General features: G+C 42.1%; 1 protein-coding gene across 5 annotated transcripts in view; it reads right to left on the reverse strand.

Moving 5' to 3' along the window:
* ptprfa (protein tyrosine phosphatase receptor type Fa) overlaps positions 1-27,829 on the reverse strand; it is a 424,230-nt gene that overhangs the window by 69,846 nt on the left and 326,555 nt on the right. For all 5 annotated transcript variants that reach the window (XM_030049234.1, XM_030049233.1, XM_030049237.1 and 2 more), the window contains 3 exons: positions 26,635-26,716; positions 19,525-19,737; positions 606-769 (listed from right to left, as the gene is read on the reverse strand). In XM_030049234.1, the coding sequence (XP_029905094.1) occupies positions 606-769; positions 19,525-19,737; positions 26,635-26,716 (459 nt within the window). The remainder of the gene's footprint in view (positions 1-605; positions 770-19,524; positions 19,738-26,634; positions 26,717-27,829) is intronic.

Raw genomic sequence — 27,829 nt, forward strand, 5'->3', positions numbered from 1 at the left:
AGACCAATGTCTGTCTCAACTCTAGAAAATACCCGACTCCAACCATTTCTTCATGTCTCGCTCGTCCTGTGAAGTGGTTTTGTCATCTGATGGGCTGAAAAAAACAGAAAGCTCCAGGTCTCTCTGCGGAGATCTCTAAAGCGATCGCTCAACTGCGTGATTTGAGGAGAAGCGCTGAGCATACATTTTTGTCCAAAGGGCTGTTCTATCATTCCAACTACAGCTGTTTTTTTATCCTGTAAAAACAAAGCCACGATGCACAGAAAAGTACACCGCAAAAAGTATCCAAGTTATTCAGTCTCATCTTCTTTGCTAAAATGTTGTTTTTCTTCAAACAAGGTTAAAAAAAAATAAGCCATTGAGATGAGATAATCCCGGTTGTTTCCAGTGCAAAATTTTCTTGATCCTGTGCTGATCTCCCTTATTCTGCCTTGTTTTAACAGATTAGACTTGTTCCCAGAATAAATTCCTGAAACAAGTGAAACTGCATTGGCAACAAGTGAGATCATCTCATCCCACTGGAGGAGTTTTACAAACTTCGGAGAAAAACAAGATTCAATATGAGACTAAATGACTTGTTTACATGGAGATTTTTACGCACTCACCTCTTAAAGAGCAGGATAGCGATGACGATGATGATGATGAGGACCACGGCCAGCACTGGACCCATCACCCACAGCATCTCCGGGTCCTCGGTGTGCCGAGCCATTCCGCTGTGGAGCTTCACCGTGATGGGGTCGGAGTACGGGCTGGCTGCAAACGTCCTCTGCTGCAAAGGCAGAGCAGGGCGATCAACACCAACACACACTGACTGAATTAGACAGCACAGACAGAATAACAGCATATGAGATTGAGGTTGTATGTGTGATAATCCCACACTTTGCCCATTTTCAAATCTGAAGTATCCTCTTAGGACCTGGCGTACACATGCGTGGACATCACATTTTGGGTCATATTACCGTAGTAGTTAATTCTGCTTACCTGGGGCCGTCTGGCCACGTATGTGGACCCTTACACTACCTACCACTACTTGTTTTATATTCTGTTACAAGCATATGATGCCTTACCGTAGCTGTGACTGTCCAAAGGGGGCAAAAATGTTGTTACTCCATTTTGTTTTTTGCACTGTGATATTCAAAACATGTTCAAAAATATGTTTGTATGTGTTATTAATACAAGACAAAGCAGTCAGGCCAAACCTGCAATGTTCAGGTTGGAAATAAAGACTTTTGCACCCTTTTGACTTTTGATTTTATTGTGTTTTAAGGAAATTGAGAATCAGTGTCCACATCATTTTTCTCTAAAACTACACCATGTAAAAAGATGATGCTTAGTTTTTATACTTACAATAAGGGTACAATAAGCCAAAATAGCAAAGAGAAATAAAAAATGCATGCCAAACAAGAGCTCGGGTCTTAAGAAGGTATGGGAAAGACAGGGAGACGTTATATGCTAGTTGAAGATTTACACTGCAGCAGGATGTCCATGGGTGGCTTGTCCAATCATGTGCATGGTGCTGAAGATATCACTGTACTTTACTCCTAAAACTCTCCTGCCAGTGCAGTGTTAAGGTTTCACTTCAGGATCATACCAGCGATTTCGCATATCTGCCCCATTTACTACAATTTTTCCACATTTTTCACTGCAACAAACCATTCTGCAAATCATGATGGGGTACTGAAGATTTCACAACATTTCATCAAATCCATTTTCGAATCTCAATTTGGGTTGAAGCAGCCGCCTTATAATGTTCTGCTTCTGCGGCTAATAAAGTCCTCAACATTCATAAACCACAGAACTGATCATTGGCTGTGGAAAGCAAAATATTTTCCCAGGACTATTTTCCCTGGCTGAGGGAGTGTTTTTTTTTTTTTTTTTTTTTTCACTCCACCACAATTTCAAAGTGATCAAAACACACCAGTGCTGCTGCTTATAGGAAAAGTAATGTGGAGGACTTTATTCCGGTGGTGGAACGCTGGTGTGAAGAACGTTTAAAGTCTCTGGAAGTTTAAAGTCTCTGGAAAAATGATATCGGAGTTCCAAAGTACAACTGTTTGCTTTGGGAAAAGAGAAATGGTTATCGTCTGCGTTTTTTTATGGTGCAGCTTTTATTGTGAAATTTGGAAGATGACAAAAAGCTGAACCAGCAAAATAGAAGCAGCTTCTTCCACTCGTCTTTGCTGACTGGGCTTTTATTGTGAAAGGTTCCACAATCAGTCATGGATCATGTGCTCTCTGTGATGAATCTGATTTAAAATGTAGTGAAGGACAACACTCAAGCAAAAACGGACCGAAGGAAAAGCGAAATTACCGACTTGAAAAAATCCTGAAAAAAGGACAAGTGCACAAAAAGCTACTCAATTACAGCAACGTGAGTAAATGTAATTAGTTACTTCAGCCCACGTTGCTGCCACATGACACAGCAGCCTCTGCACACGAGCTCCCGGCACACAGACAGACACACGCGAGGCCCCGCCGGCCTTCAGCCCAGGTAATCCATGCACGGCCGTGAACTCTACAAGTGCCAATTAAAGGGCGGTCTGTTCAATTACAGTGAGCGTGTTCAGTCGCACACAAACACTCCGATTACTGGGGGTAATCAGCTTAAGGCAATGTGTTGATTAAAACGTTTACATGGCTCGCACTAACACATTTTCCCCTAATAACCTGGTTTAGATGCTTAATGTAATAATTGGTATAAAGTGTTGAGGGAACTGTTGTGAGAATCGACTTACGCAGCACTTCCTCTCTTCACAACCGTTTGCTTTCCTTAAATCGATTTTATTTCTTTTATATTTTGTAGCCACCACTCAGCCCACTGCAATGCACCATGGTCCTCACTGTGTGGTTTTACATTAATATGTCACCTTACTGTGGAGCTGTGCTATATGGCCTAAAAATAAAATCTCATTTGCTTCATTGATTTAGGAGATTTTTCTCGTTTTTCACTAACTACAGCTGCTAATTGATGGGAATCTTAACGTGCATGATCATGTGACTGGTGATTTATGGCTCAGCTGCTTTATGATGTTTAATATTCATAGTCAAAATCTTGATTTTCCGATTCAGACACTGTTGTTTTTTTTTTTTTTTTGCATCAATTTAAAACTCAAATTTATCTATTTAATTGATTTATTGCCCAGCCCTACGTTGCTCTGATTGGTCTAAACCTCAGTATAAATGTTTTCCCCAATAATGTCTGCACATGTAAATGTAAAAAACCCTCAGGGTTTTTCCAGCAGAGATCTAGCTGCGTTAACCTGGTTTCTCCTAATCTCTTACCCTCACTATGGAACCCGGCATTCTCATTTACAAGGAATTTGAAAAATCACGTTACTTCCAGTACGTAATGAATAATCTGATTATTAAAGTCCTTGTAAATGCTGTGAATGACCCAATTTCTCCTCAGGGATCAATTAAGTATTTCTGATTTCTGAGTCGTCCACCACCCTGGCCAATTGCTTTTTCAGATTAAAACTCAAGTCAAATCAAAGCAAATTATTGTCTCTCATCACACAGGCTCCTGACTGGCTGCTTGTTTCGCTGCTCTACATAAACTCAGAAATTAAACTTCTTTTCTCTGCTGCCTGGATGGTTAACAGCTTGACAAACAGCAGATTAGGAGCAGCAATAAAAAAAATAAAATAAAAAAATAAGACACAAAAAAATAAGTTCTACTGCATATGAAAGTGAGTAACTTTTTAAACTAACAGATCGCCCAAAATAGAAGAAAAACCCCACACACAACACTAAAAATTAGAGGTGGATGGATACAGCTTGCAGGTGTTCTTTAGCGTTTTTTTTGGGGTTTTTTTGTCATTTCTTCTTTATTTGATAGCATAGAGAGACAGGAAAGGCAGAAGAGAGAGAGAGGGGGGGGATGACATGCAACAAAAGCTCTGAGCTGGGATTTGAACCCAGGCCACTGCGGTAAGAACTCAGCCTTGATGTGCGGTACACGCTCTACCAGCCGAGCGACCAGGGCAGCACATCCATGTTGTTTTTGAGAGCTGCTGCTGTTGAGTTTCTCACATGTACATCTCTGGACTCAACAAACGAATCCCCATCCAGCCCCGTTGTGCTGGGATGGAGGGAGGCCTCACCAGATCAGAAACGATCTGGATAGTTTCAGTGGACAGATACCTTTTTTTGTTATTGTTTTTTGGCTGAACTATTCTTTTAATTAAAACTCTAAAACTTTTTCTGTGTCTTTACTGACTGTCACAAACAGGGCTTCTTTACGCAAAGCAGCACTAATGAAAACCTGGGGAGACCTATTTCCTCAATAAAAACCAAAACAAAAGATTAATTATTATGGCTGGTAATTTTTCAGCGCTCCATTCCTTGACAGGGGAGCCCAAAACTTTTTCGGTTTCAGACGCCGGTGTGCATGTAAATGTAGCGAGGAAGTCGCGGCTCCACGCTGGAGTGTGGAGGAGCTTTAAGTCCCACATACAGGCGGCATGCTGATGAGCTGCTTTGGACTGAAGGCAGCTGCCTAATGGCTTTGTGACAAACCCTGGAAATCAGCGGGGAGCTGACAGGAGAGGGAGGGGAGGAGTGGAGGAGGAGTCTGAGTAAAAGGTGAGAGAGAGAGAGAGAGATACAGCCGGAAAGAGAGAGAGAGAGAGAGAGAGGGAGACAGGCTTGTGCTGGAGGAGTGGGAGTGCTCAGCTCATTGTGAGGAGTCCCTGCTGTGATCAGGGAGGCTGGCGGTGGCACAGGGGAGGATACGCATCAGCAACATCCTTTGAGGACAAATCCAATAAGGCAGACAACTTCACCACGCCTTCCGGACGGCAGCCGAGACCCCGGGCCAACCCGGCCCGCTTCCCTGGCACCGTCAGGCAGCCGCTGCTTTCCAGCCGGCGTGGGGCGAGCACTGACACCCGTCCCAGAGGCGCAAAGCGTCCCAGAACGCTTCGGTGGGAGATATTTCACTGTGCCATCAGCCAGTGATCAACATAAGGCAAACAACTGCTAATGTCAACGCATATCTATTAAAGTTTTATTTTATATTTTAGAGCCAGTTGTTAAAGTTTAATTCTCCTTAAATTCTCCTTAAATTAATAATCCAAACTATTTTGCTACAATCTATAGAAAACAGTACAACACTGATCCCACCTGTTGCCGAAAGCTTTCATATTAGCTGTTCTGAACACATATTAGTGATGCTAATAAAACTTTTGTGAGAAAAATCCTCCTAGCTGTGTTTCCATCAATAAATTTTGTATTTGCGTTTGGAAGAATCACTTTGGAAAAGGTTGATTTTGGGTTCTACATAAACCTTAAGTTGAACTTTTTGGGATAATTTTGCATCATGTAGTTTATGGAAACCCACATTATTCGCATTTTCTTTTTAACAAATTTTTAAAATGTGCTTAAAATATGCAAAACATTTTGATGGAAACACAGCTAATGATTTTAAAGACTAAACCCCAAAGCTTAGTCTCTGTGAAGCCTGACCTCTAATGATGATAATGATAATCCTCATTTTAACAAGTTATTTTGTCTCATTTTCAGTGTTAAAATCTCTCAAAAAATGCCACTGGGGTGAGATAATCCCACTTGTTTCCAACACTAATCAACTTGTTTCTTGATCTCTGTGGCTGATCTGCCTCATTCTGCCTTCTTTCAACACATTTATACTTTCCAGAAAAAAAAAAAAAAAAATCTGGAAACAAAACTTTTTTACCTTATTTGAAAGGTTTTTAACAGAATATGAGGCAAAATGACTTGTTAAGATGGATTTTTTTTTGCAGTGTAACAGCAAATTGGATTCATTGTAATAATAATTTGATAATCTCTTAGCATCAGATTAATTTGCTATCTGTCTGTTTTCAATAGTTTACCCCTGTAACGTTTACGTTGATGGTCTCATTCATTTAAATGCATGCTTGTATTCATCCACAGGATCCTCCAGGAGTTTGTTTTTCTTTGTGTAGGTTTGGGTCTGGCAGCTGGAGCTGGAGCAGGTTAGCTCTGCAGCCTTAGTTAGCTCTGGGTCCAGGACTTAAAAGTGAAACTACCTTCATGGGACCAAAAACGCCAGGATCAAGCCCACAATGAGCTCGATAACCCACTAATCCTGATTTGTGAGACAGCCCCCGTCTACCCACCCCACCCCATCCCCCCGCCAAGTAATTATTGAGTCGCTGGAATTGATCAACAACCTCATCAACCCCCACAGATAATGTAAGGTAATTTTGTGCTGCCGGGGAGAAAGTGAGATTTCTTACCGGCTTTTTAACAAAGGGACCTGGTCACTTCTTCTTTAAATGTCTCATCGTGTTGGTCGACTTGTAAGGTCTAAAAACTCAGGAAACTTAAACTTTAGACAGGAGCTACTTGGAGATTTGTTCTGTTTCAAGAGTGAAAATGTGCTTGGATTACAAATACAAATTCTCTTTATTAAACTGGGGGGCCCCCAGACGTATCAAATACCACGTCATGATCTGGACATTTTAAGTTTTGCTAGAGCATCATTCTGGAGTGGTTTAATGAATGCAGAGTTTTTGGATTGTGATAGTGTTAGCATCACAGATAAAGAATTGCCTTGTGAGACAGATCAGAAGAAAAATATGTTTTTTAAAGACTGCATTAGTATAATCCAGAGGTCAATGACAAACCATTAATCACGAGAAATAGCTCAAGAAGCATGTACTTAATGATGCTCTGTGAGCGGCTATGGCAGATTAGTGAAGAGGTTACATGTGTAGATGATGAACAGTGGACCGTCTTATTATCAGCAGGTTAATGTTTGGACTGGTACTCTATGAATTAGATATAGATAAGATAATTAGATATTTGAGCATATTGAAATGGAACAACATGTTGAGATGAAACGAGCCTGTCTAGTGGTGCAGTGTAGTTCTGAGGATCATCGTCAAGCCCGACGAGCCTTATAATCTGTACAGATTATGAGGAAGGCACTTTGTCTCCCTTTTCTGGAATAAATTCCCTGCAGATTGATGATGCACACATTCTTGTTTGGCTCTTACAAAACGAGGACTGGAGGCGTTGAAACACAAGGTGTGTGCAACACGGTATGTTCAGTTACACCAAAAGGTCACTACACTGAGCCTCTTTTCACATTTAAAAGCTGTAATTATTTGTCTCTAGTGGAGACACTTTCTTCTTGTTTTAGCCAGCCAGCCACTGCTGCAGGTTCATGGAAGCTTCCCATTTATGCATAGTGATGGAAAGCGTTACTGCACGTTTCAGATGTGGGACCAACAGGGCGACTCACACTGGAAGCTCTCTGTCCACACAGAAACTGCCCGCAAAACAAACCACGAACCTATCAGCTGTCATTTCAGCTAAATGAACGAGTGAATAGAAACAGGACGACCAATAGAAGTTCATCTCAAAACAGCGCACTGTGCAGCACTGCGTCGCCCCAATAATGACACTCCAGTAGAAAACAGAGTGATCAAACTGGTTTTGCCGCTGATGCTCGCTCACAGTTAGGACGCGGTGCTTTACTAGATGCCGGTCGCAGCTAAAAATGAGCTTCAAAACATGTAAACATGTAAATGGCAACGTAAGCAAGGACACCGACTTCCAAAACCCATGTAAGCACTTTTATTTTATATTTTGGAATCATTCTAAAAATCAATCAAATAATCAATCAACTGTATGACCCAGATTCAAGCTCTGACCAAAAATCACCACATCTGACCTCTCACCTCCCTCTGCATGTGTGTGTTTGTGTGTGTGTGTGTGTGTGTGTGTGTGTGTGGTCTCCCTACAGGAATCAACAGCGAGTCACATCATTGAAAAAGACACTGCATTATTGTGTTATAAACCAGCAGCCAATTTCAGTTCCTGCCCTTGAAGAAAAGTCATGTTTTCCAGGCTGATTAGTGATTTGCAGAGAAGTTGTGCGAGCGGTTGGATATTGGCACCGCATAATAAAGTTAAATGGATCAATTTGCAAGGTGTTAATTCACTTTAAGTAACTGTGCGACTTGTCACTTTGTGTTCTCAGTGACAGGCGCTGGGCGTTTGACTGTGAACGGGACTGAATGCCTGCGAGCCGACGCCTGGCGGGGCTCTGACTCCACCACGCCACAGGAAGTGAAGCTCAGGAAAAACCCTCCACGTTTAATAAAGCGCTGTTCTGATGACGTGCGATGATGTGAGGTGATGACTGACTGATGCAAAACATCACCTCACAAATGCCTTTGCTTACACGTCGATTAATCTGTAGACATTTCTTCCCGCATAAATCCATTCATTGTTGGACCTTGTGATATGGAGGCTGACAGAGTCCAACAGCTGAACATGAATTATACATGGATTCTGTTGCTGTAAAAGATTGCTGTAAATGCTGGCTTAAAACAAGCCCGCGTTTTGACATCTGATGCTCTTTGACACTTCCAAACAAGTCAAACGCTCCAAAAACACACAAACATCCTCAAAATCCAGACGAATATCTGGACTAGACGTTGAAAATCACACTGCCCCCGGAGGAATTCAGCGCTGATCATTTCCTAAAATTGTTATCACCGACATAATCAGGGACGGCTGGTGCAAACGGCCAACCAGGACCGAGCCCTTCCTCTCTGTTACAATAAAGACGAGAAAAAATTCTTGTTAAAAAACCTTAGACCAGATTGTTTTGAAATTTGGTGGAGCCTGAAGCAGCAAGAGCACCAAATAATCACAAGAAAAACACAGGATCTATCCAAATGGGCGTATTTTTTACAGGCCAAACGCAGCTTCCAGTCATCCTCAGTGCTAAGTGACTAAATTTATTCAGCCCTCGGGCCTCCGGCTGTTGACCGATGACAGCGGACTCACATGGTAACTGGATGTCCCGTGAGGTGTGTGTGTGTGTGACGGTAGCATGAACAAGGTGGATTATTTACTTAATCATCCGTTTTCTTCAGTATCTTTAGAGGAAAAACTGGAGGTGAAGAGATAAACCCAAAGGGGCAAACCACAGAATCGTGAGTTTTGGGCTTGGACCCAACAAGGAGCGTCACTACTGATGGCATTTGTTAGTTTGCATTTGTTATCCATCTGAATCCTCCGAGCAAGGGCTCTATCTTTCACACTCCGCTACCCGTTTCCACTACCCGCTTACCCGTGAATCACACATTTAGCAGCTTCCACTATCCCTAAACTGTATCTTGCGGCCACACTACCCGCTATAAATTATGCCGACTCCTTTATTTGCGCCTGGAGGTGTGTCCATGGTCGTGTTTATGCGCTTTCCCTTCAATTGCTATCTTGACCACATACTTAGGGAAAACATATAGCGCGTCCTCAGAACCACCCGCTACCCATTTGGGCTTTTACAAGAGGCGCCCAGGCGGCTTCAATGCGCGTCCACTTGGACATGTGGACATGCACATGCGGCTCCACCTCCCGAATAAAAAGCCACCTTGCTTTAGCCTCAGTTGAACCCCTGAGAAAATGGCAGAGATAGTACTAAATCGCGACCTTCCTCTCTCCATCACGGGTTTCGGTTTGCGGATTTGGGATAGCGCATCCTGCTCTTAAAGGCAATGGCACCTGGCACACTGATTGGTTTAACTGGCGTAACGCCCAAAACACGCCTATGCATAATGTAACGGGTGGCGCAGGTGTTTTAGGGATGAAGGCAGGTGTGCAAGATAGCAACTTTTGCGGGGGAACGCCTCTTGCACAATGCTAAATCCCCAAATGACGGGTTTAGGGACTCTGACGCAAGATAGGGCCCTAAATCGTGTGCACACAGAGAAAAATAAGGGTGCTATCTGGAACCAAAAATGGTTCTTCAGAGTGATGCCATAGAAGAACCATTTTGGGTTCCACAAAGAAACTTTTAGCAAGAACCCTCAAAGATGACACAAAGAACCATCAAAAAATGCTTCTTTTAGGAACCATACATGGTTCTTTAACTGTAGCAGAAACAGGTGTTTTAAAGAACCATTTTTAATAAAGTTCCTTGTGGATCTAACTTTTTTTTTCAAGTGATTCTTTAGAAATTTTTCAGAATAAAAGCTTCTCTGAGTGTTTTAAATCAAATGGTTGTGTGCAGGTTGAAAACCATCGTGAACATGTTGTTGGCCAGATCTCCGTGTTCCTTTTTCCTTTGTTCGGTTCCAGACGAGGAGTTAAAAGCACAGCATCGTCGCGCACGAGGGACGAGCTCAGGACAGAAGTTAAATTAAATAAAAAGTGATCGTAAATTTTGTATAGATCAGAGGAGAGTGGATGGTTCAGCGAGGTGAAGGTGATGTGGAAAATCCATACCGCTGCCTCACTAATCCATACAGCCGGCTCAGATGAGTGACAGCATCAAATCATCATCATCACTATCATCATCATCATCATCATCTTTTCATCGTCGATGCTGCAGTGTCTTATTTTCTCGATGAATTCATAAATGAGCTGCCGGTGCTCCTGGTAAGCTTGTTAATTATATATGATAAATTTCACATTCATAAACGTAGAATTTCAAAGGTTACCTCCAATTTCAGTGTTTTTTCTCTCTTCAGTGAATGTAAAGAATACATTAAACTAATATAACTTATGTGTTGTATTTTTTTCTTTACTGATTTTATAGAGATGGATTCTATTTTCATATCAATATGTTTTTTTAATGGAATTTTAATTCATAGCCCTGTTTCTTTGTACATTATTTTGAGCACATAACTGAAATATCTGTATCTTTGAATGTGTTTGAATAAAAAGCTCTCAGGTGCTGCACATATTTTCATGGACTGGACTGTTGTGGATTGTAGGAATAATTTCGGCTTTTTCCTCTAAAAGCTTTGAGGACGACTGGAGCATTATGGAGTTGAACATCATGCCATATTTTTTTTTCTTTCTTTTTTTTTTTTTTTTCCAGTTTTCACGGTGTCACCCGAACACCAGCGTGGGCCTTGAAACTCCACTTTTTGTTTCTTTAGCCGGAGCAATTTAAGTTAACAAGCCACAGGTGGCAAGAGCAGAAAAATTACCAACTTTAATTACTTTTTTGACATTTCACTGAAGCACAAGAAAAATGACTGGAGTGAAAATCCACTGTCTTACGTAAAGCAAAAAAAAAAAAAAAAGTGGCTAATTTAACATGGAAACAGACGTTGTGGCGTAATGATGTTCGCCGTACGATTTGAAAAGGTCAAGATGGCACGGAGTTCAATATGCGATATTCTTACAGACGACACTAGGAGGGAAATTTAATTTAAAGCAGCATACTGTCTTTGTGGGATAACCGCTTTGGATCAGCCTTGAAGTGGCTATAAAAATGTGCGATAACATTAAAAAATTCAAATGCGGCTACAAACACTTATTAATGGACAAATATGAAATAGATGAGCCTGAAAAGTAGAAAAAAAATGTGTCAATATGCTTTTTTCCTTCTCTCTATTTTGTTGTCTATTGTTGTCTACAATATTTATGTTATATATATTTGATGAGAGGTTTTATTTTATTTTTTTTTTATTTTTGTATGTTTTTTATTAATTTATATAGAGTGATTTGATATTATAAGGAAGGGGCAGAAAGGTTTTTACTTCCCTCTGCCGCTTCTCGCACGCATCGTGTGTGTTTTCTCCAAGTCGAATGTTTGATTTATTTTTTGGTGAAATATGTCTTGTATTCTACATTTGGTGATCTAATTGTTGGATCTGTTCGAGAAAAATAAAGATCAAATCAAATCAAATTATTAAAGAAATAAGTTTATGAAATTCATGTCATTAATCCATGATGGTGGAAGCTAACATGAAAATGCTGATCCCACATTATCAGATCTGATGTTATTTCCCTGTAGAATATCCACAATGGAGGAGTGGAAGCTAATTTTAACAGTTTCTGCTGTTTCTTCAGCTGCGTACCGAGACACGAGTAAAAAAAGCCGCCACATGGGAGCCTGTTCAGAGCATCTCTGCAGGGACTGAATGATTTATTTTTACATTTACAAGTTTTAAAACCCAAACACGTCATTGTTTACTGTCTTCTCCTCTGTAGTGACACCCGCTAAATGTTTGCAGGCTTTGCGTTCGCCTTTTTCAGAAGAAAGCGTTTGTCCCCTCTCAAAACCTGACCGTTTACCGTCTGTTCTGTTGGATGTTGCTGGATGGATGTTCACTAAGTTCTTATCACGGTGCTTACAAACTGGTTTAAATGTCTTCCTTATGCTTGTGCAGGTTTGAAGCTGATGCAGTTTGCGAATTTTCAGTTTCTGACGCAGACAATCTTCTTACATTTCTACTCGGATGCAATAAAATATATATCAAAGTACAGAATATTTCTGTCAAAACATATTCAAGCTCTGCAATCAGAGAAATAAGAGTAAAGGTAATTTGTTGCTTCCATCCTCACTAACAAGGACTTTATCTTGCACTCTGTACGAGAGCCATCCCAATCTCAAACACACCACCAGGCCCCGAAATTAACCAAAGTGAAGCATTTACCCAATTTTTTTTTTTTTTTTTTCAAATTCTGTTGAAAGTACCAATCCACAGACGAAGCCTTGAAACCTTCACATCTAAAAAGGTGTGCGAGTTGATAAAATGTCGAGCTCAGCTGTCTCCTCTTCCCTCGCAGCTCTCATTCCTCTGAAGCTCTTTTTGGCACTTTTGGCAAAGTACTGCAGGGAGCAGAGGAAACTTTTTTTCAAGTTGCCAGCTGCCGTGGGTTTTAAACGCGGCAGAATAATATTCCAAAGCATGTTTAGATAATCTCAGGGGGGGGGGGGGACTTTGGAAGTGATCAATCTGAACGGTGCTTCGTGATACAAACTAATCCTCCGGGGGTGAAAAATGTTCTGCCGCTGCATCTGCAAACTCGGCGTCGTCGCTCTTTGGATCCGGTGGAGTGGCGGAGAGAGGGGGTGGTTCGAGCGAAGACGAGGAGAAGAAGGCTGTTTTAATAGCAGTGGGAGGATGAACATTTTCCAATTGTTTCCTGCCCGTAATCTTACCTAAAAAGAAGAAGCGGCGACTGATAAAATAAGCGGAAACAATGTGTGACTGTAATGCGCTCTGACAGCTCCGTTTTTTTCTCCCTCAGAACCTCAGAGGACTTCCTGCTCAGCCAGACTCTTCCGCTCACAGCTCATATCTGCGATGACAAACTGGACCGGATCCAGTAGGCGCTGTACCCCCCCTCCACCGCTACCCCACTTCCCCGCCCCCTCCCCAAATCTCCAGCCCTCTCTCTCTCTCTCTTTACTTCTCAAAGTTCAGCATCTCTCTCTGCCTTCCTCTCTCCAACCACGGAAACTCATTTCCAAAACAAGGCATCCGGGCCGTCCGTTCTCTCTCCAATGATTGCAGCATTTCTCACCTTCTCAAGTATGCCTCTGCATTTCCCTTAGGTGCCCCCCCACCCCACCCGCCGCTAACCCCCACCTTCCTACCAATCTTATCCCCCATTAAGCCTGCTCTCTCCTCTCTGTGTGCCTCTCGCTCTCCTCACCTCTCCGTCGCTCCCACCGGGTTCTGCATTCAGAGGAAGCGACCATTCCCCCTCGCTATCCCCCCTTCCTCCCTCTGCTGTAAATGATCATACTGTTTATATGGCCTTTTTCTTTTATCCAATTTCACACGTCCCAGCTTGTTTACCAGCCATGGGAGCCATAGAAAGCCGCAGTGCCCTTTCGCTTCAGTCTCCAGCATCAATCCCCCCCCCTCCTCCTTCCTTGGTTCTCTCTCTCTCTTTCCTCCTCTCTCCTCTCCTCTCGCCTCCACCCTGCCAGCAGCTTTGCAGTAGCAATAAAAGCTAAGCTTACTTCCCCTATTTTCAATGAATGTGATTAGGCTGCTATTTTTGTCTGGGCTTGAATCACATTCAACTATGTGTCACTCGCTGCATCTTGGAGTGGCTGGGCTCCGGCTCTCTGCTCCTGACACGAGGAGATGAGCCCCGTCCAGAGCGCCACTCCGATAAAAGCCGGGATGAAGGGGCAGCGGGCCGAGCCGCGGGGCGGGGCGGGGCGCGTAATCGCAACGCCATGTGTTTGAGTGACCTTTGAATGTTAATTTAACAGAATTAATTGGACTTGCTTGAGACTAAACCGCCATGATGTGTTCAAATATGCATGTGTTAAGAAGGAAGACTCCCTCCTCTGGTGCCCACATGCAGTTATGTGTCATCAATCTGTAATGTGCAGCGGACTCCACGAGTGATTCTGCGAGGGCAGGAACTCTTCAAGTGTTTCTTGGTTCCGACTGCTGCCGCCTCGTTCACATGGAAAGCTATAGGAAGTGGCAGCTCCTTCAAAAGCCATGGTGTCAGCGCTTTTAGAGGTTGAAAAAAAAAAAAAAAAGGAACTTTTTCAGAAAAGTGCCATGACGCCAGCCGCTTTTTTTGTCAAAAAGGAGAGCCATCGCTGTAAAAAAATGGACATAGACTAGGTGGACAAGTCCAATACCCCGATTTCAGTGACATGAAACCATATGACAGCACAACACTGAACAGAAAGAGAACAAATTGGAAGATTGTTGGGAATAAATAAATAAAGTGTCAGAGTAAAGTCTCTACTGTTCTGCTGGGAGGAAACGCTGGATAACAAGAGCTGATAACGTCACTTCAGCCTTCAGTCCCGACCTCTGAAGCCACTAAACCTAGTAACCCCTTCCTAACCACTTTAATCAAATCTACAGGAAACTTGAACAATGTAGCAAAATCTCCTGAGCCGATGACGCAGTGGGTTTTTCTTTTTCTCCTCAAGGCCGCTCACAGGATCGACAGGATCAGACAACGTGGCAAAAACACAAAGAAATCTCACTCGTTTTAAAAGCGGATGGTGCGTTTTGGCTGTGGTGACCACCTGCTAATAAGCCCAATGGGGGACAAGGAGTATGATTCTGAGGGACAATGTGGGACACTGTCCGGCGTGGCGGCGCCCCCACTCGGCGGGCAGACTCACCGATACCGGTTTACCGATTTCTAGCAGATACCACTTTACATGGTATATTAATGTTGCCCTGTTCCCCTAACATATAATTGCTGCTGTATGCTCATGAATAAGCCACCCTTGTTAATGAGCCCTTAGCTTTCAATGTGTTTTTTTTTTTTTCTAAATAAAAGATATTCATAATATTTTAAACATTTCAATTAATTGACAGATGAACTTCCAGATTTACTTTTCATTTAAAGTGAATGAATTGCAATGGAAAATATAAATAAAAATAAATAGCTTATAACAGTGTTAATTTCGTCAGCTATTTTTCAGTTTAATTTTAGTCTTAGTCTTGTGTCAAATGCCCTTATTAGTTTTAGTCATATTTAGTCAACTTGAATTCTTTTTTGTTTAGTCACATTTTAGTCAATGAAAAGTCTTGGCATTTTAGTCTAGTTTTAGTCAAAGAAAATCCAAAGTATTTTAGTCCAGTTTTAGTCAATAGTCTTTTTTTTTTTTTTTAATTTAACAATATGTTAAATTATTATTATTATTTTAAAAATGTAAATTGCTTATCAAACAGACCTAACAATTCAGCTACCAATGAATGAGCAGTAGTATGCATGTGATAACATGAATGAAAAATAAGCTGAAGTGATACCTCTTCTCTGAATAGACAAGCTAAGCCAGTGTGCTGCTGTTTTAACTTTGTTCTCGCCACGCTACGCTTCGGACAGCGCCGGTGGGTGTGTGCTCCTCAGTCACACACACACACACACACACACACACACACACACGACCCGGCATGAGCAGACAGTAGCGCAGGAGGAGAAAAACTAACGCGCATCGCCCTATCTCCGGGCGAACGAGCTTTTTTTTGAGAGTTGATTATGCGGGACACGGTCTCAATTTGCGGGACCCGTGAAATGGGCTTCAAAAGCTGTACGTGCACGTGCTACGCGGGACAGGTGGTCACCCTAGTTTTGGCTGTGGCAGTGCGTTCCACAGGGCGCCCCAAAAAATACAAAGTGGCGTCCGGCAAGAGAAGTCGTGCCAGAATCAACTTTTGCTGCAACGTAACCGGATGTGGAGCGTGTTCACACTCTGATCTACTTTTTTTTGTTGTTGTTGTTGTTGTGGCCTCCTTTTTGCTGCATTGCATTTTGGCTGTATTGAATTCTGGTCCATTGAGGCTGCTGTATCTTCTCCTTCTACTTCTATTATGGATTTCCCCTGTTGAACAATGATGCAAAACAGAGTGTCCAGAAAGAAGCCGCTGCTTTTTGATTGCGAGTGACACCAAAAGCTGACATTTATCCCCACGGTTTGGCTTGCAACATGCCATCGAAAGCTCTTTTTATGTTTTTTGCCGTGTTATCTGTGAGAAAACCTAAAGTCTACCACTGTGCAACAAGCAACAAGGGATTTAGTGTGGATTTCTCCTTTATTAGGAACACAAATTCACATATTCAGTGGATGTTTTTTTTTTTTTTTTTTTTTCATTTTTTTCGACATATCTGTATGTGCAGCTGGGAACAAGACGCCCCATCTATTTCATCACAGTGCTTAACAGTGCAGTGGGAAATGCAGAACAAGGCAGTAAAGAAGATGTCACAGTCACATTGTCAGCTTTTAGCAGGCAGGAAATATCTTGGCTGTTCAAAGCCAGAAGTCAGAGCTGCTTTGCTGGATTCTGCTGGACCCAAACACCCTCCCAGGTCTTAAAACGGAGACGCCACGAAGGCCGAATTGAGATGCGAGCACTGAAAATCACTTGAAATTGCAGAGAGAGCGCGAATGACGCTACTAGATGGCGTGTTTTAAGTAGGAACTAATTATCGGTAAGATGCCTCTGAGTGACAATAGAGTGTGAGCCGGGATCATGGCTGCTCAGCGTGAGAGCTGCACCTACATACGTACGCATGGCTCAAGGACATGAATCACATCAGTGCAACGTGCCTGGCATGTTAGGGCTGCTGCCTGAAGGGCTACTCTTTTCATCCCTCAGATGGAAAACACTGAGGAGAGAAGCAGCATCATTCACAGCAAAAGGTAGACTGTTTACTGACAAATGCAAAGTCTTGGGAAAACTAGGAGTAGCAAACAGTGCCAGGGTAAAAAAGAAAAAAAAAAAAACAACAAACAAAAAACAAACAAAAAACTAGGAGGTGACTCAAAGGGTAGAAATCAAGTTTTGGGGTTTCAGGAGAACGACTCAGCTCATGATCTTTGAGCCCATGAATAAGGATGAAGCTCCTATAGGTTTGCATATGAACCCCCATCGGAGCCGCCTAAGCTGCTGTGCAGTGTTATAGGATTTATCAAAGGGCAAGACGTGCAGCCAGAGCCTCGCGGGCCACTCAGACCTATTTTTTAGCCAATGACGTTTCTTCACTTGATGGAGCGAAAACACAGCATCACCAGATATGGCAGGACAGTAACATTATATTTAATGTTATTTAACATTATTATAATTATTATTAATATTATTGGAGGTGAACTGCCAACCATTCAGCTTCTCTCTTCTGTTGGATTTTGTTCTCAGACAGCGTTTAGAAGATTAAAGTAGATTCCTTTTAACTTTGTATTTCTTAATACTTGATGTTACCTTGTTTTGCATTTGTTTTTCTTTTAGTCGTGGCTTTTATTCATTTATGATTTTTTAATCTTGTACACTTTTGTTGTAAAACCCTCTGCCAAGCACTCTGGGTCGACTCTTGTTGCTTTTAAATGAGCGATATGAATAAAACGACTTGACTTGACAAACTAGAGTCCCTGAGCATTAAGAGGATGTATGGTTTTCCCAGGTATACTGTCAATAAGAAGGAGCGTCGGAGCAATTTCAGGAACATTCAAAAAACAAAAATCGCAATAAAATGCAATGATAATACTTAAGAATCGCAATACATACTGAATCAGGATCCATGTATCCTGACAAGGAGATGAGCGTATCGTCCCAGCCTTAGAGTTTAGCTACTGAAACTGCATTCGGCGTGAAGGTGAAGGTGAGACATGAAATTGCGATGCCACCCACAGTCCCCCATGGGATTTTGACATGGAGTGAAACACAGGTAAAACTTTTCGTGGTGTTCGTGTGACCGACACTTTAGTCTTTTTTCTGTCAGGTCAGAGCTGCATACACACAGTTGACACATAACGTAAAGCACAACTGTAGCAGAGGCACTTAAAGTTCCGCTTTTAAACTTGCATTAATGTGGATTCAATTCTTCTATATAAACTATGACATAACAACCAATCACAGTTCCTGTTTTTGCTTGTTTTTTTAGACTTGATGCCGAGTTGAGATCCCCGGACAGGTGCACAACACCTGTGTGGAGACCCTTTTCAACCCCAAATGCATCAAACGTCAGCAGAGCATGCACGTGATTGTCAGCTTCACTGTCCTGTCAGGTCATAACAGGAGTGAGCAGGAGCTTATTGTCTTACAGTTACTTCACAGACTGAAGTTTTAACTGCAGTGATTAAAGCCAAAGCCTCATATTACTTTGTGGCAAGGGCAAAAGCACAGAGGAGGAATTTCGAGAGATCATCAAATGAGGAAGCACTATATATAGCTATCATAATAACCAAAGCCATTTTTTTTTTTTGCAGCAAGTTAATTTAACATGGCTGGTTAGTACTTTCACCAAACAATAAGATGATTTCCTAATTGATTTTCATCTCCTCTTCTCCTTTTGCCGCCTGACCATCCTCCCTCTCTCTGCCCGTTCAACACCGACTCCAATTATTTGCTTAGAGTCGCTGAACGACCGGCCAAGGAGGCGTTCGATTGGCCGAAAACCCGAAATCCTCTGCACGTGTCAGGTGCTTGTACAGTGTGTGGAGCGAGCCTCGAAACTGGATGTGTTTCTGTCCAAATAAGGACAATGAAACAGATGGCATGAAAAAAGAATGTAAGTGCTCAATTTTCCTACGCTTGGTGGCCCCCAAATAGCAATAAGAGGCAACTGTCTGCATTTTGAGATGTCAACACCCCCGAAAATCAGTAATGTACCATCATTAATCTGCATATAGCACGGCTGTTTTGTGATGCTTTATGACAAACGAGACCAAAGAGACAGAAGAGGAATGAATCTGCCACTGATGAATCCAGCTTTCTGTGGATGGAGCCGACAGTTTTGGATCTCACTCTTAATTTTTGATTTATCACTTCCTTTGTGGAGAAGATTTTCCACCAGTGACTTTGAACAAACAGGTTTCAAATGCAGAATCTCACAGATTATAAATTAATTATAAATGCGGTGCTCTTGTGCTGCAGCCACACTTGATGAGACTGTCTAATGCAGCTTTGACTCTTTACACATACAAACACATTAGCATGTAAAATAAGCGACTTTAGTTGCATGTGCCCTTATAAAAATAAAACTTACATGCATATCCATTAGAGGCACCATGATACGATATTACCACAATCCAAAAGTCACGATACAACAGTACTGCGATTTTAAACATTTTGCATTTTGAGTGTTGTGATAGCATGCATCGCAAATTATTACCTTTTTTCAGCTAAAAGTTTTGTCCCCAATGGAAAACTTTGTCCACATCTGTTTCATCTAATAAGATCAAACCTGTCGCATCATGTTGCATCAATTCTTGGCGATCCAAAATCAATACTCCGTGTATTGATACAATATTTCTACACAAGTTAAAGTGTCACTCACCGACTCGTGGTTCTTCAGGTCGGCCAGGACGAAGCAGCGGTACTGCTGCTGCCCGGGGAGCGGCTTGTTGTAGTAGCCGTTGTATTTCTTCTCGTCGCCCAGCGTGAAGATCTCAGGCAGGACGTCCAGCTTGGCGGCGATGTAGGGCTGCAGGAAGTCCTGGGTCTGCCTCCTCTTTCTGTTCAGGCTGCTGCCGGCGCCGGCCTCCAGCAGCTGCCGGGGAGACGAGCCAACAGAAGACTTTAGGGCATATCGTGAAATGACAGGATGAACACAAGATACTGAACAAGGACATAATGTGTTTTTTGTTTTTTTTTTTAAACTCTTTCACTCCTTTAAATTCCTTCACCTTTACTCCTCTTCCAGGACACATATATGCTCCAAACAGACTGTGGACCAGTATAACCAGACACTTTTAAATTTCAGTTCAAACCTACTTTTTTTTTTTTTTGTAGATCTGTTTGATTTGGTTTGATCACCTGGAGCTGCCTTTGTGATATTGATAGATAAGCCACTGTATTTCTGCTTGTATTGCGTTTTTCTCCTAGTGATCATTTTAATGTGACAGCATATTGGTCAGTGATGCTTGTTATTAAATGTGTTATATGAGTAAACTTGACTTGTTACCATTGATTCAAACAATACTAACAGGGTGGCAAACTTGCACAGGTCTGCAAAACCCCAGATGCAGGTAAATACCAGCGTGAAGAAGCTATAGATTTGCTTCACCCAGCAGACAGCGGAGGGCTCGATAAATTGATCCAAAAACTTCCACAAAGAGCCTCCCTGTGTCCTGTACAATCCCGAAGTAAGATCGGGCGTTCAACCCCGGACAACAGGTGCACGTGACCCCAAAGTGAAAGCTGATGAAGCTCCAGCCAATCAGAGGAGAGTCGAAACAACACTTCAGGTGTTATAAACCTTATGGAGATGTTCCACGGTTTTACTATGACACGTGAACTTTGGTAACTTCTGAACCACGGTTATACTGCAGTTTAACCACTTTTTTTCTACAGTATTACTAATTAATCACAATTACCATAAAACACCCTAAAAACCAATGGTAGTACTATGGTTAGAACATAAAGTACCACAGTAAATCTGCAGTAATTCTATGGTTAGGAATGCAGCAATGACAGTTACCATAAAGTGCCATGGTGAAACTGTGAATTTCATGATGACATTATTTACTGTCACTCTCCTATCATGTTGAATCAAATAAATTGGACGTTTGAGGTGTGTGATGTGGCGACACCCTGCAAAAACTCAAAATCTTACCAAGAATATTTGTCTTATTTCTAGTCAAAATATCTCATTACACTTAAAATAAGACATGATCACCGAAGAAATAACTCGTTTTTAGACAATTTTCACTTGTTTCAAGTGAATTTTCACTTTTTCCACTGGCAAATTTTGCCAATGAAACAAGCAAATTTTTAAGTGAAAATTCACTTGAAACAAGTGAAAACTGTCTAAAAACAAGTTATTTCTTAGGTGATCATGTCTTATTTTAAGTGTAATGAGATATTTTGACTAGAAATAAGACAAATACTCTTGGTAAGATTTTGAGTTTTTGCAGTGCACATAGCTGGCCGGTTGTGCACAGGTACTTGTGCATGAGCAATGTTATCATGACAGTGAATTAGTTACTAAAACACCGAACATAAAGATGGAGAGTGAAGACTTGGTTTACGCTGCACAGAGTTTGAGGACTTCTTGCTGCTGTTGGTCAAAATCAACTCCATTCCAGCAAAAATGTCAACAGCCTCCATGCGCTCTCCATGAGGCAAGATTAAATATTTTTCTTTCCCCCCAGACATTCAAGATACCTCAGGGTTATTAAGTGACACCAAATATTTAGTTTTTGGGTCAAATGTTCCTTTAAGGAGAAGCTTTTTTCGCTGTAGAAACGGAGTCTAGCTGCTCCTCCGTCATCCTGTGGTGACTTTCAGACGGAGCACAGAAGGTCGCGGCTTCATTAGAGAAGCTCAGCTGCTCCTATTGTTTCCGTGTGTCTGTGTGTGTTCGCGGCATCTTTCTCAACCACCTGCTTCCTGCCTCCCATTCATGTCATCACACTTTCCTCCCTCCTGTCAATGTTCAAGGTGACACCAACATGCAGGGAGAAATATAAAGCACCTCGTCGGCGTCGATGGAGAAAGTTCAGTCACACATTAAACCACATCTGCAACCTGGTTCTTTGTTACAGTTCCTCGACAGCTCAAACAAAGCCATCCTCTGCAGAAAAGCGACTCCGTTTATCAACCAAATGGCAAACACTTCAGAGATTTAGCCCTCTGGGAGACGGGAACAAAAAGAAAACAGATTTCATGGATGCTTCTGATTCATGGATATTTATTTAACACCCTCTGTGGTTTTTGATATTGAAAAGACTGCACATTTAGTTTGTTGGAGCTCTTTTCTCCTGATAACAATACACTGAGAAAAAAATAAAAAATAAAATAAATAAATAAAAGAAACACCTCCTACTAGCTGAAGATGGTGCATTGGCCCAAACAAAAGAAAAATGCTGAATGCAAAGAAGCAGACCTGAAATTAAGAGCAAAACCTATTTACTAAATCCAGGATAACTGCTTTGTTCACCGCAGCTCAAATACAGTGGCGTCTATAATAAGAATAAAACCATGAGCCTTCACAACCATGAGAGGTAGTGTCGCTATTGATCTGTTATTTCTGCTGAAAGCCAGCCCGGACTGACGCGGCCGCTGCATGCTGCTTTCTGTTGATTTCCTTGTGTAAAGGAGGAGTGGTTGTCCTGTTCTGCAGTTTGATTGAACCGCTGGATAGTTTGTCGTCTCCTGGCAGCCAAAGATGTTCTTTTGTGATTGCAGCAACGATTCGGAGGCGACTCCTCCATCGCCGCCGCCCAATTCTTTGTCCCTGTGGTTTCGACTCTGTGTGCATCTTGTTTTCTTTGTTGTGTTTTCTGTATTTGAGGCTTCTGCCCCTGTTTTCCCACCTTCAGGTCATTGTGAATTAGAGTTCATCATTACATGACATGGTCAGAGGAGTTGTACAGTTCAACAGCAGGGGGGTTAGGCAGTGCGCCACATTCGTTCAAATGAGACCTTCATGCGTCTGGGATTATTTTTTTCTAACGTGAAAATGACCCGAGTCGACACATGGATATTTTAGGCTACTTTCTGATTTGTTATTTTAAATCGATCAATTTGTAGCCGACCAATCAATGAGAAATTGCATGCTGGTTCATGAAAATAACACATAATGTGGAATTACATAAAGCAGAGGAGAGAAATGCAATAAATATATAGCATACAGGTTTGCTATATACCTCCCAACTTTCTTGAAAAACTCTACATCAACTTTTCGCTTTTGTTTGCTAGGTTAACGTAATGCAGCTACTAGCCTGCTGGTTTTTCCTTTACTTCCGGCCAGTGAGCAGTTTGTAGCGCTAGCCCTAATAAATTTATCATGTTTGTTTCTTTCCTCTTCCCCTCCAAAGCATCTTGGGGGCCAGATGAGACGCACTCAAGGGCCGGATTTGGTCCTCAGGCCATATCTCTGACATCTCTATTCTATAGTCTAAAGCACAGAGTCATACATCAAAAATTTAGTACGATGGTGCAGGGTAACTTGCAAAGGTAAAGCTAGAAGGTCATAAAAGATTTGGAGTTCACAGAAAGGTTAGAGTTGCCAGGGAAGCTGAGGAAGCGTGTCTGCAGGTGTGGATGATGCTCTAGAAACTACTAGAAAATGGTTAGCCCTTACAGCTTTCTAGCCTAACAAATCACTTCAAACTTGCAGAAATGAGACGGCTGGACTTGACAAAGAGAATGCAAAGATTTAATAACATGAAATTCAGATCTTACTGTGGGAACTGGGCAGAAACGGAGCCTACGGGTGCTTTCATACATGCCTCGTTTCGTCTGGCTGAAGCGAACCCAACAAACCCCAACTGAATCGAAATCAGACCATGCTTGATTTTGTTTGCATTGTTCACTTCAGGAAACAGAGTCCGGGCAGGGTCAGTAGTTCGGTTCAGCCATCTGTCCATCATTACTTAGCTCGTCCAGTCACATGATGACATAAGAAGAGAGTGTTGACGCTGAAGACACAGAAGCAACTGGGACGGTGGAAGTAAACAAGCATATTGGTAAGCCTACTACTAGCTTGTTAGCATGTCATTACGCTACTTTTAGTGCTTCTTTAAGGAAAATGTACACCGACGTCCTGCTGTTGGTTGTTTTCCAATTCAACTCATGGTAGCTTCTTGCTGTCGTCATCAACTAAGCCTCATCTCTAATTCCTTGAAGGATGCTGCATGGTCTGGCTATTTTTTTGTTCTTGAGACAAGTTATCCTTTTATTAATACCATAGGGTAATTCAATCTCGGCCTTTGACCCAGCGTATTTATTGCGTGCAGCCCCTGGGGTCCGGCTCTACGTATGCCAGTTCCTTGGTCAAGGACACTGACAGGAAACTTAACTTAACATACATGTTTTTTTTTGACGATGACTTCTAACGACGCCTTGGCTGGAGCATGGGCAGACCAAAACAACCGAACCAAGACCCTGATATGAATTATATGAAGTATTAATTTATACACTAACTTAGGATGGATAGTCTTATATCTCCAAGAACATCCTAAAGGACCAAGACCCTGCTGAGGAGCTTTACTTGTGGTGTGAAGGTGAACTGACCAAGATCTGACCCAACTACAGTTTGGGGTTGAAGAAGCTCCTGTAGCTCTGCTGTGCATCATGGCCGTATAAATAAAAAAAAAAATTAATTAATTAAAAAATAGGAACACAATTAACTGTGGTTTAACATGGAGCAACAAGGAAATATATTGCCTTCCTGCTATTTGGCCCATATGATCATTGCAATGATGAACAACTGCCAAAGCTGCTGATGGCGTTCCATCCCCATGCTGGATATTCTATTGACAAATGTGTTTGTATAATAAAGTGAGACAGGAAAAAAAAAATATCTGTGGAACAAACATTTAATTTCTCCACCCCTCAGCCTCTTGATAAAGTACCAAGTTCTACACTGATCTGAAACAAATTAAACGGACTGTAGGAGCGAAAATGACCCAGAGAGGCAATCAAGGAAGCATTAATTGATGAAGGGATATTGTAAGGAAACAGGGTCACTGAGGCCTCAGTTTATGTGCAATGAAACCGGTGGAGAACAAAGCAACAAAGCATTAGATAACAGGAAGCTGGTAGTGGGGCAAATGCATCGCTTGGAGGAATGAGCAAAGTCTGCCAAAGCAGTTTCTGAAGCTAAGCAGAAATAATAGATGAGCTGGGAAAGTGCAGAGAGGAGCTTTTGAACATCGAGGCATCGACGATTAGATTCATTATCAGAGGAAGACATGATATCATCACCTCGAAACCTCAAATCAGCGTCTAGGTGAAGACCCCGCATGTCCTCTACGCTCAGAAGCAGCGAAACTCAGACATGTTGTGTCATGATGCAAAGTTGGACTTGACTAAAGAATATTAACTTGGCAGCTTAACCCTGACAAGTCCCCAAGTCCCCAGCAGCTGCAAATAAGCCTTTAGTTCTTTGACTGTTAAGGAGAGAGAGGAGAGAGATGACTAAGCATCAAATTGGCTTCAGATGTACAGGTGAATAATTTAAGAGTAATTTATTATTAAGCAGGCTCAGGTTTGGCAGTTCAGGTCAGCTAGGGATTGGGAAATGTGTAGTTTAAGTGTGGGTTCAATTTCAGGATAGCGTACACCAAAACTTACTGCACCAAGTCCTCTGGAGGAGTTGAGGCTCGTATTCAACAAAACGTCTTTGGTTTGAGGAGCCCGTTTGAAAAGCACAGTGCCACATCCAAGTGTTCCTATGAGTTCTTCATCTTTAAGTCCCAGACCATTCATTCCTGACTGGATGTGAAGACTGAAGTCATTATTCAATATGATGTGTGCTGATAGTGGCGGCTTGGACACTTTGACTGTCAGCTGGGCCCGTATCACAGTACGGCCGAGGAATAATATTCACAACAACAAATAGCTTGAATGACAGCGGATCCAAAAGGAGATACTGTGAAATACCTTGCTTGTTGGGATGGAGCACGAATATTTTTTTTTCCTATATTTTTTGGCAGCATTATTGCTCCAGTTTTCAAAGCCCACAACATCTTGAAATAATCCATTTTGAAACTCTCAAACCCTGCCAGTCCCAAAGCTGAGCATCTATGGGGTAAAGACATTCGGCGTATACTTTGTTTGACTCTGGTAAGTAGAAAAAACAGACAATTTCTCTGGAACAATCTCTGAAAACCAAATGTTATTCCAAAGCACAATCTCATTTTGATATCAAATAAGGATCAGCTTATTCTAAATCCTACATAAAAATGTTTTTCAGTGTCTGAGGCCCCCCTGAAACTGCCTGACACCGCCTCGGGGGAGGCCTGCCCCTTACTTTAAAAACCTCTGGACGAAACTGCCAATAAAGTAGAATAAAGGCTCATCTACATATGAAAATACATCCATTTCAGAAAAGTCACCGTCACTGCCAACATACTTCCATGTGTCCATTATGTTATCATGGATGTTCAGTGATAAATCCACTAGGGGGCAGCTCAGAGTTTTTTAATTAACTTATCATTGTATTATAATACTTTAATATTATGATTTTTTTGTCCTTATTTTCACTACCTTGTGTTACCCAGTCATGCGATTACAGCAATACTGTAATCGATATTTAACATTTTAAATTGTTTGTTTTATTGATGAGATGTTCTCAGGTCTCGCTTGAAAATGAGATCTTGATCTCAATTAGATCTGATTACCTGATTAAATAAAGGTTATAATAAGGAGTACATTATTATTCCCTGTTTTTGTCACGCTACAATCAACCCTGCGCAGTTTTGCATAGTGCCCCTTTAACGAGGCGGCCTCCTAATCAGAGTCTCTCTGGTTCAGGCCACAGAGCTGATTTTCCCCCTGAATTACAGAAGTTAATGTGCGTGCATGCTGGGTATCAACCTGTTCCAAGGGCACGGGCTGAGATTAGATTTATACTGAAAATTAGGTAAGCTTGGTGATACAACAGGCACACACACACACACACACACACGCATACACAGACACATAGATATCGACTCACCTCATCAATATCCATATCCTCAGGGTTCTCCCACCTCCTCAGAGAAGCCGGGGTGACAGGAACCACCACGATGTAGTACCACCTGTATCAAACACAAGCACAGCTGTAACACACACCCACAGTCTGCACAATGCATGCACATACTGTACGCGAACATGCACACACACACACACACACACATTTAAACCGTCAGTGACACGCCTTGTCTCATCTCGCCGGCTGACTTTGAAGGACTGGCCTTAAAATTTCCTCTGAGCCATTTTTACATTCATGTCTCCTCTTCCGCTCTCCTTAACTAACACCGATGGGATAAGCCCGGCTCTGGGACTGACTGATGTGTGCTGCTTCACCGTGTGATGAAAAGCTCTGGGCAGGACATTCAAATGCTGATTAAATTTTTTGTGTTATCAGCCCTTCTGGCGGTGCTTATTACAGCTTACTTGTGCGCAGTTTCTGCAGAGAAACAAACACTTGAAACACAATTGAGTCGAAGTAATTCGCAGCGCCTGACCGAGCCGGGTAATAATAATAATAAAAAATGGGCCTCCTACTAAATTGCAGCCTTTGCATTGGGCTACTCATTGCTTATTAATTGTGTTTTTAAAACTCGACGGTTAAATAAATTGCTTTGTGGTGTCCAGAGAGAGCTCCGAGCTGCAGCGGGGGCTCGTGTTAGCACAGCGATGCGGTTATGGACTGTAATCATGGTGTTGCAGCGTTGTGAGACTGTAGTTTTTATTCGTACCCAAAACCGCTCTGACCTAATAGAGCCCTCTGCTGCTGCCTGAGAGCTCACAGCAGATAACAGGCTGGTTATGAACCGACTAGAACAGGACAAGAAGTAAATAAAAAGGGCTTGAAATCCCTGCTGGATCGCTCCCAGCAGACGAGCCTGTGTCTGAGCTATTGATTTAACACGAAACTTTGTGTGTGTGCATGTGTGTGTGTGTGTGTGTGTGCTATGTGTGCATGTGTGTGTCTGTCTCCAGAATCAGCCTTTGTGCACCATCCCACATCTTCACAAGTGCAGTTTCGAGCTGGACACACAGCGCTGTAGAAAAATAGGCTGACACACATAAATGAGAGCGTGTGCTCGGTGAGGCCAGCACTCCCACCTGTCTGAGGAAACACTGCAGGCAGGGGAGATGAGAGCAGACAGGTAGGCCTGACACACTTTATGCCTTCCAAACAAAAA

The sequence above is a fragment of the Myripristis murdjan genome, chromosome 4, assembly GCF_902150065.1.
Source record: "Myripristis murdjan chromosome 4, fMyrMur1.1, whole genome shotgun sequence".
NCBI lineage: Eukaryota > Metazoa > Chordata > Actinopteri > Holocentriformes > Holocentridae > Myripristis > Myripristis murdjan.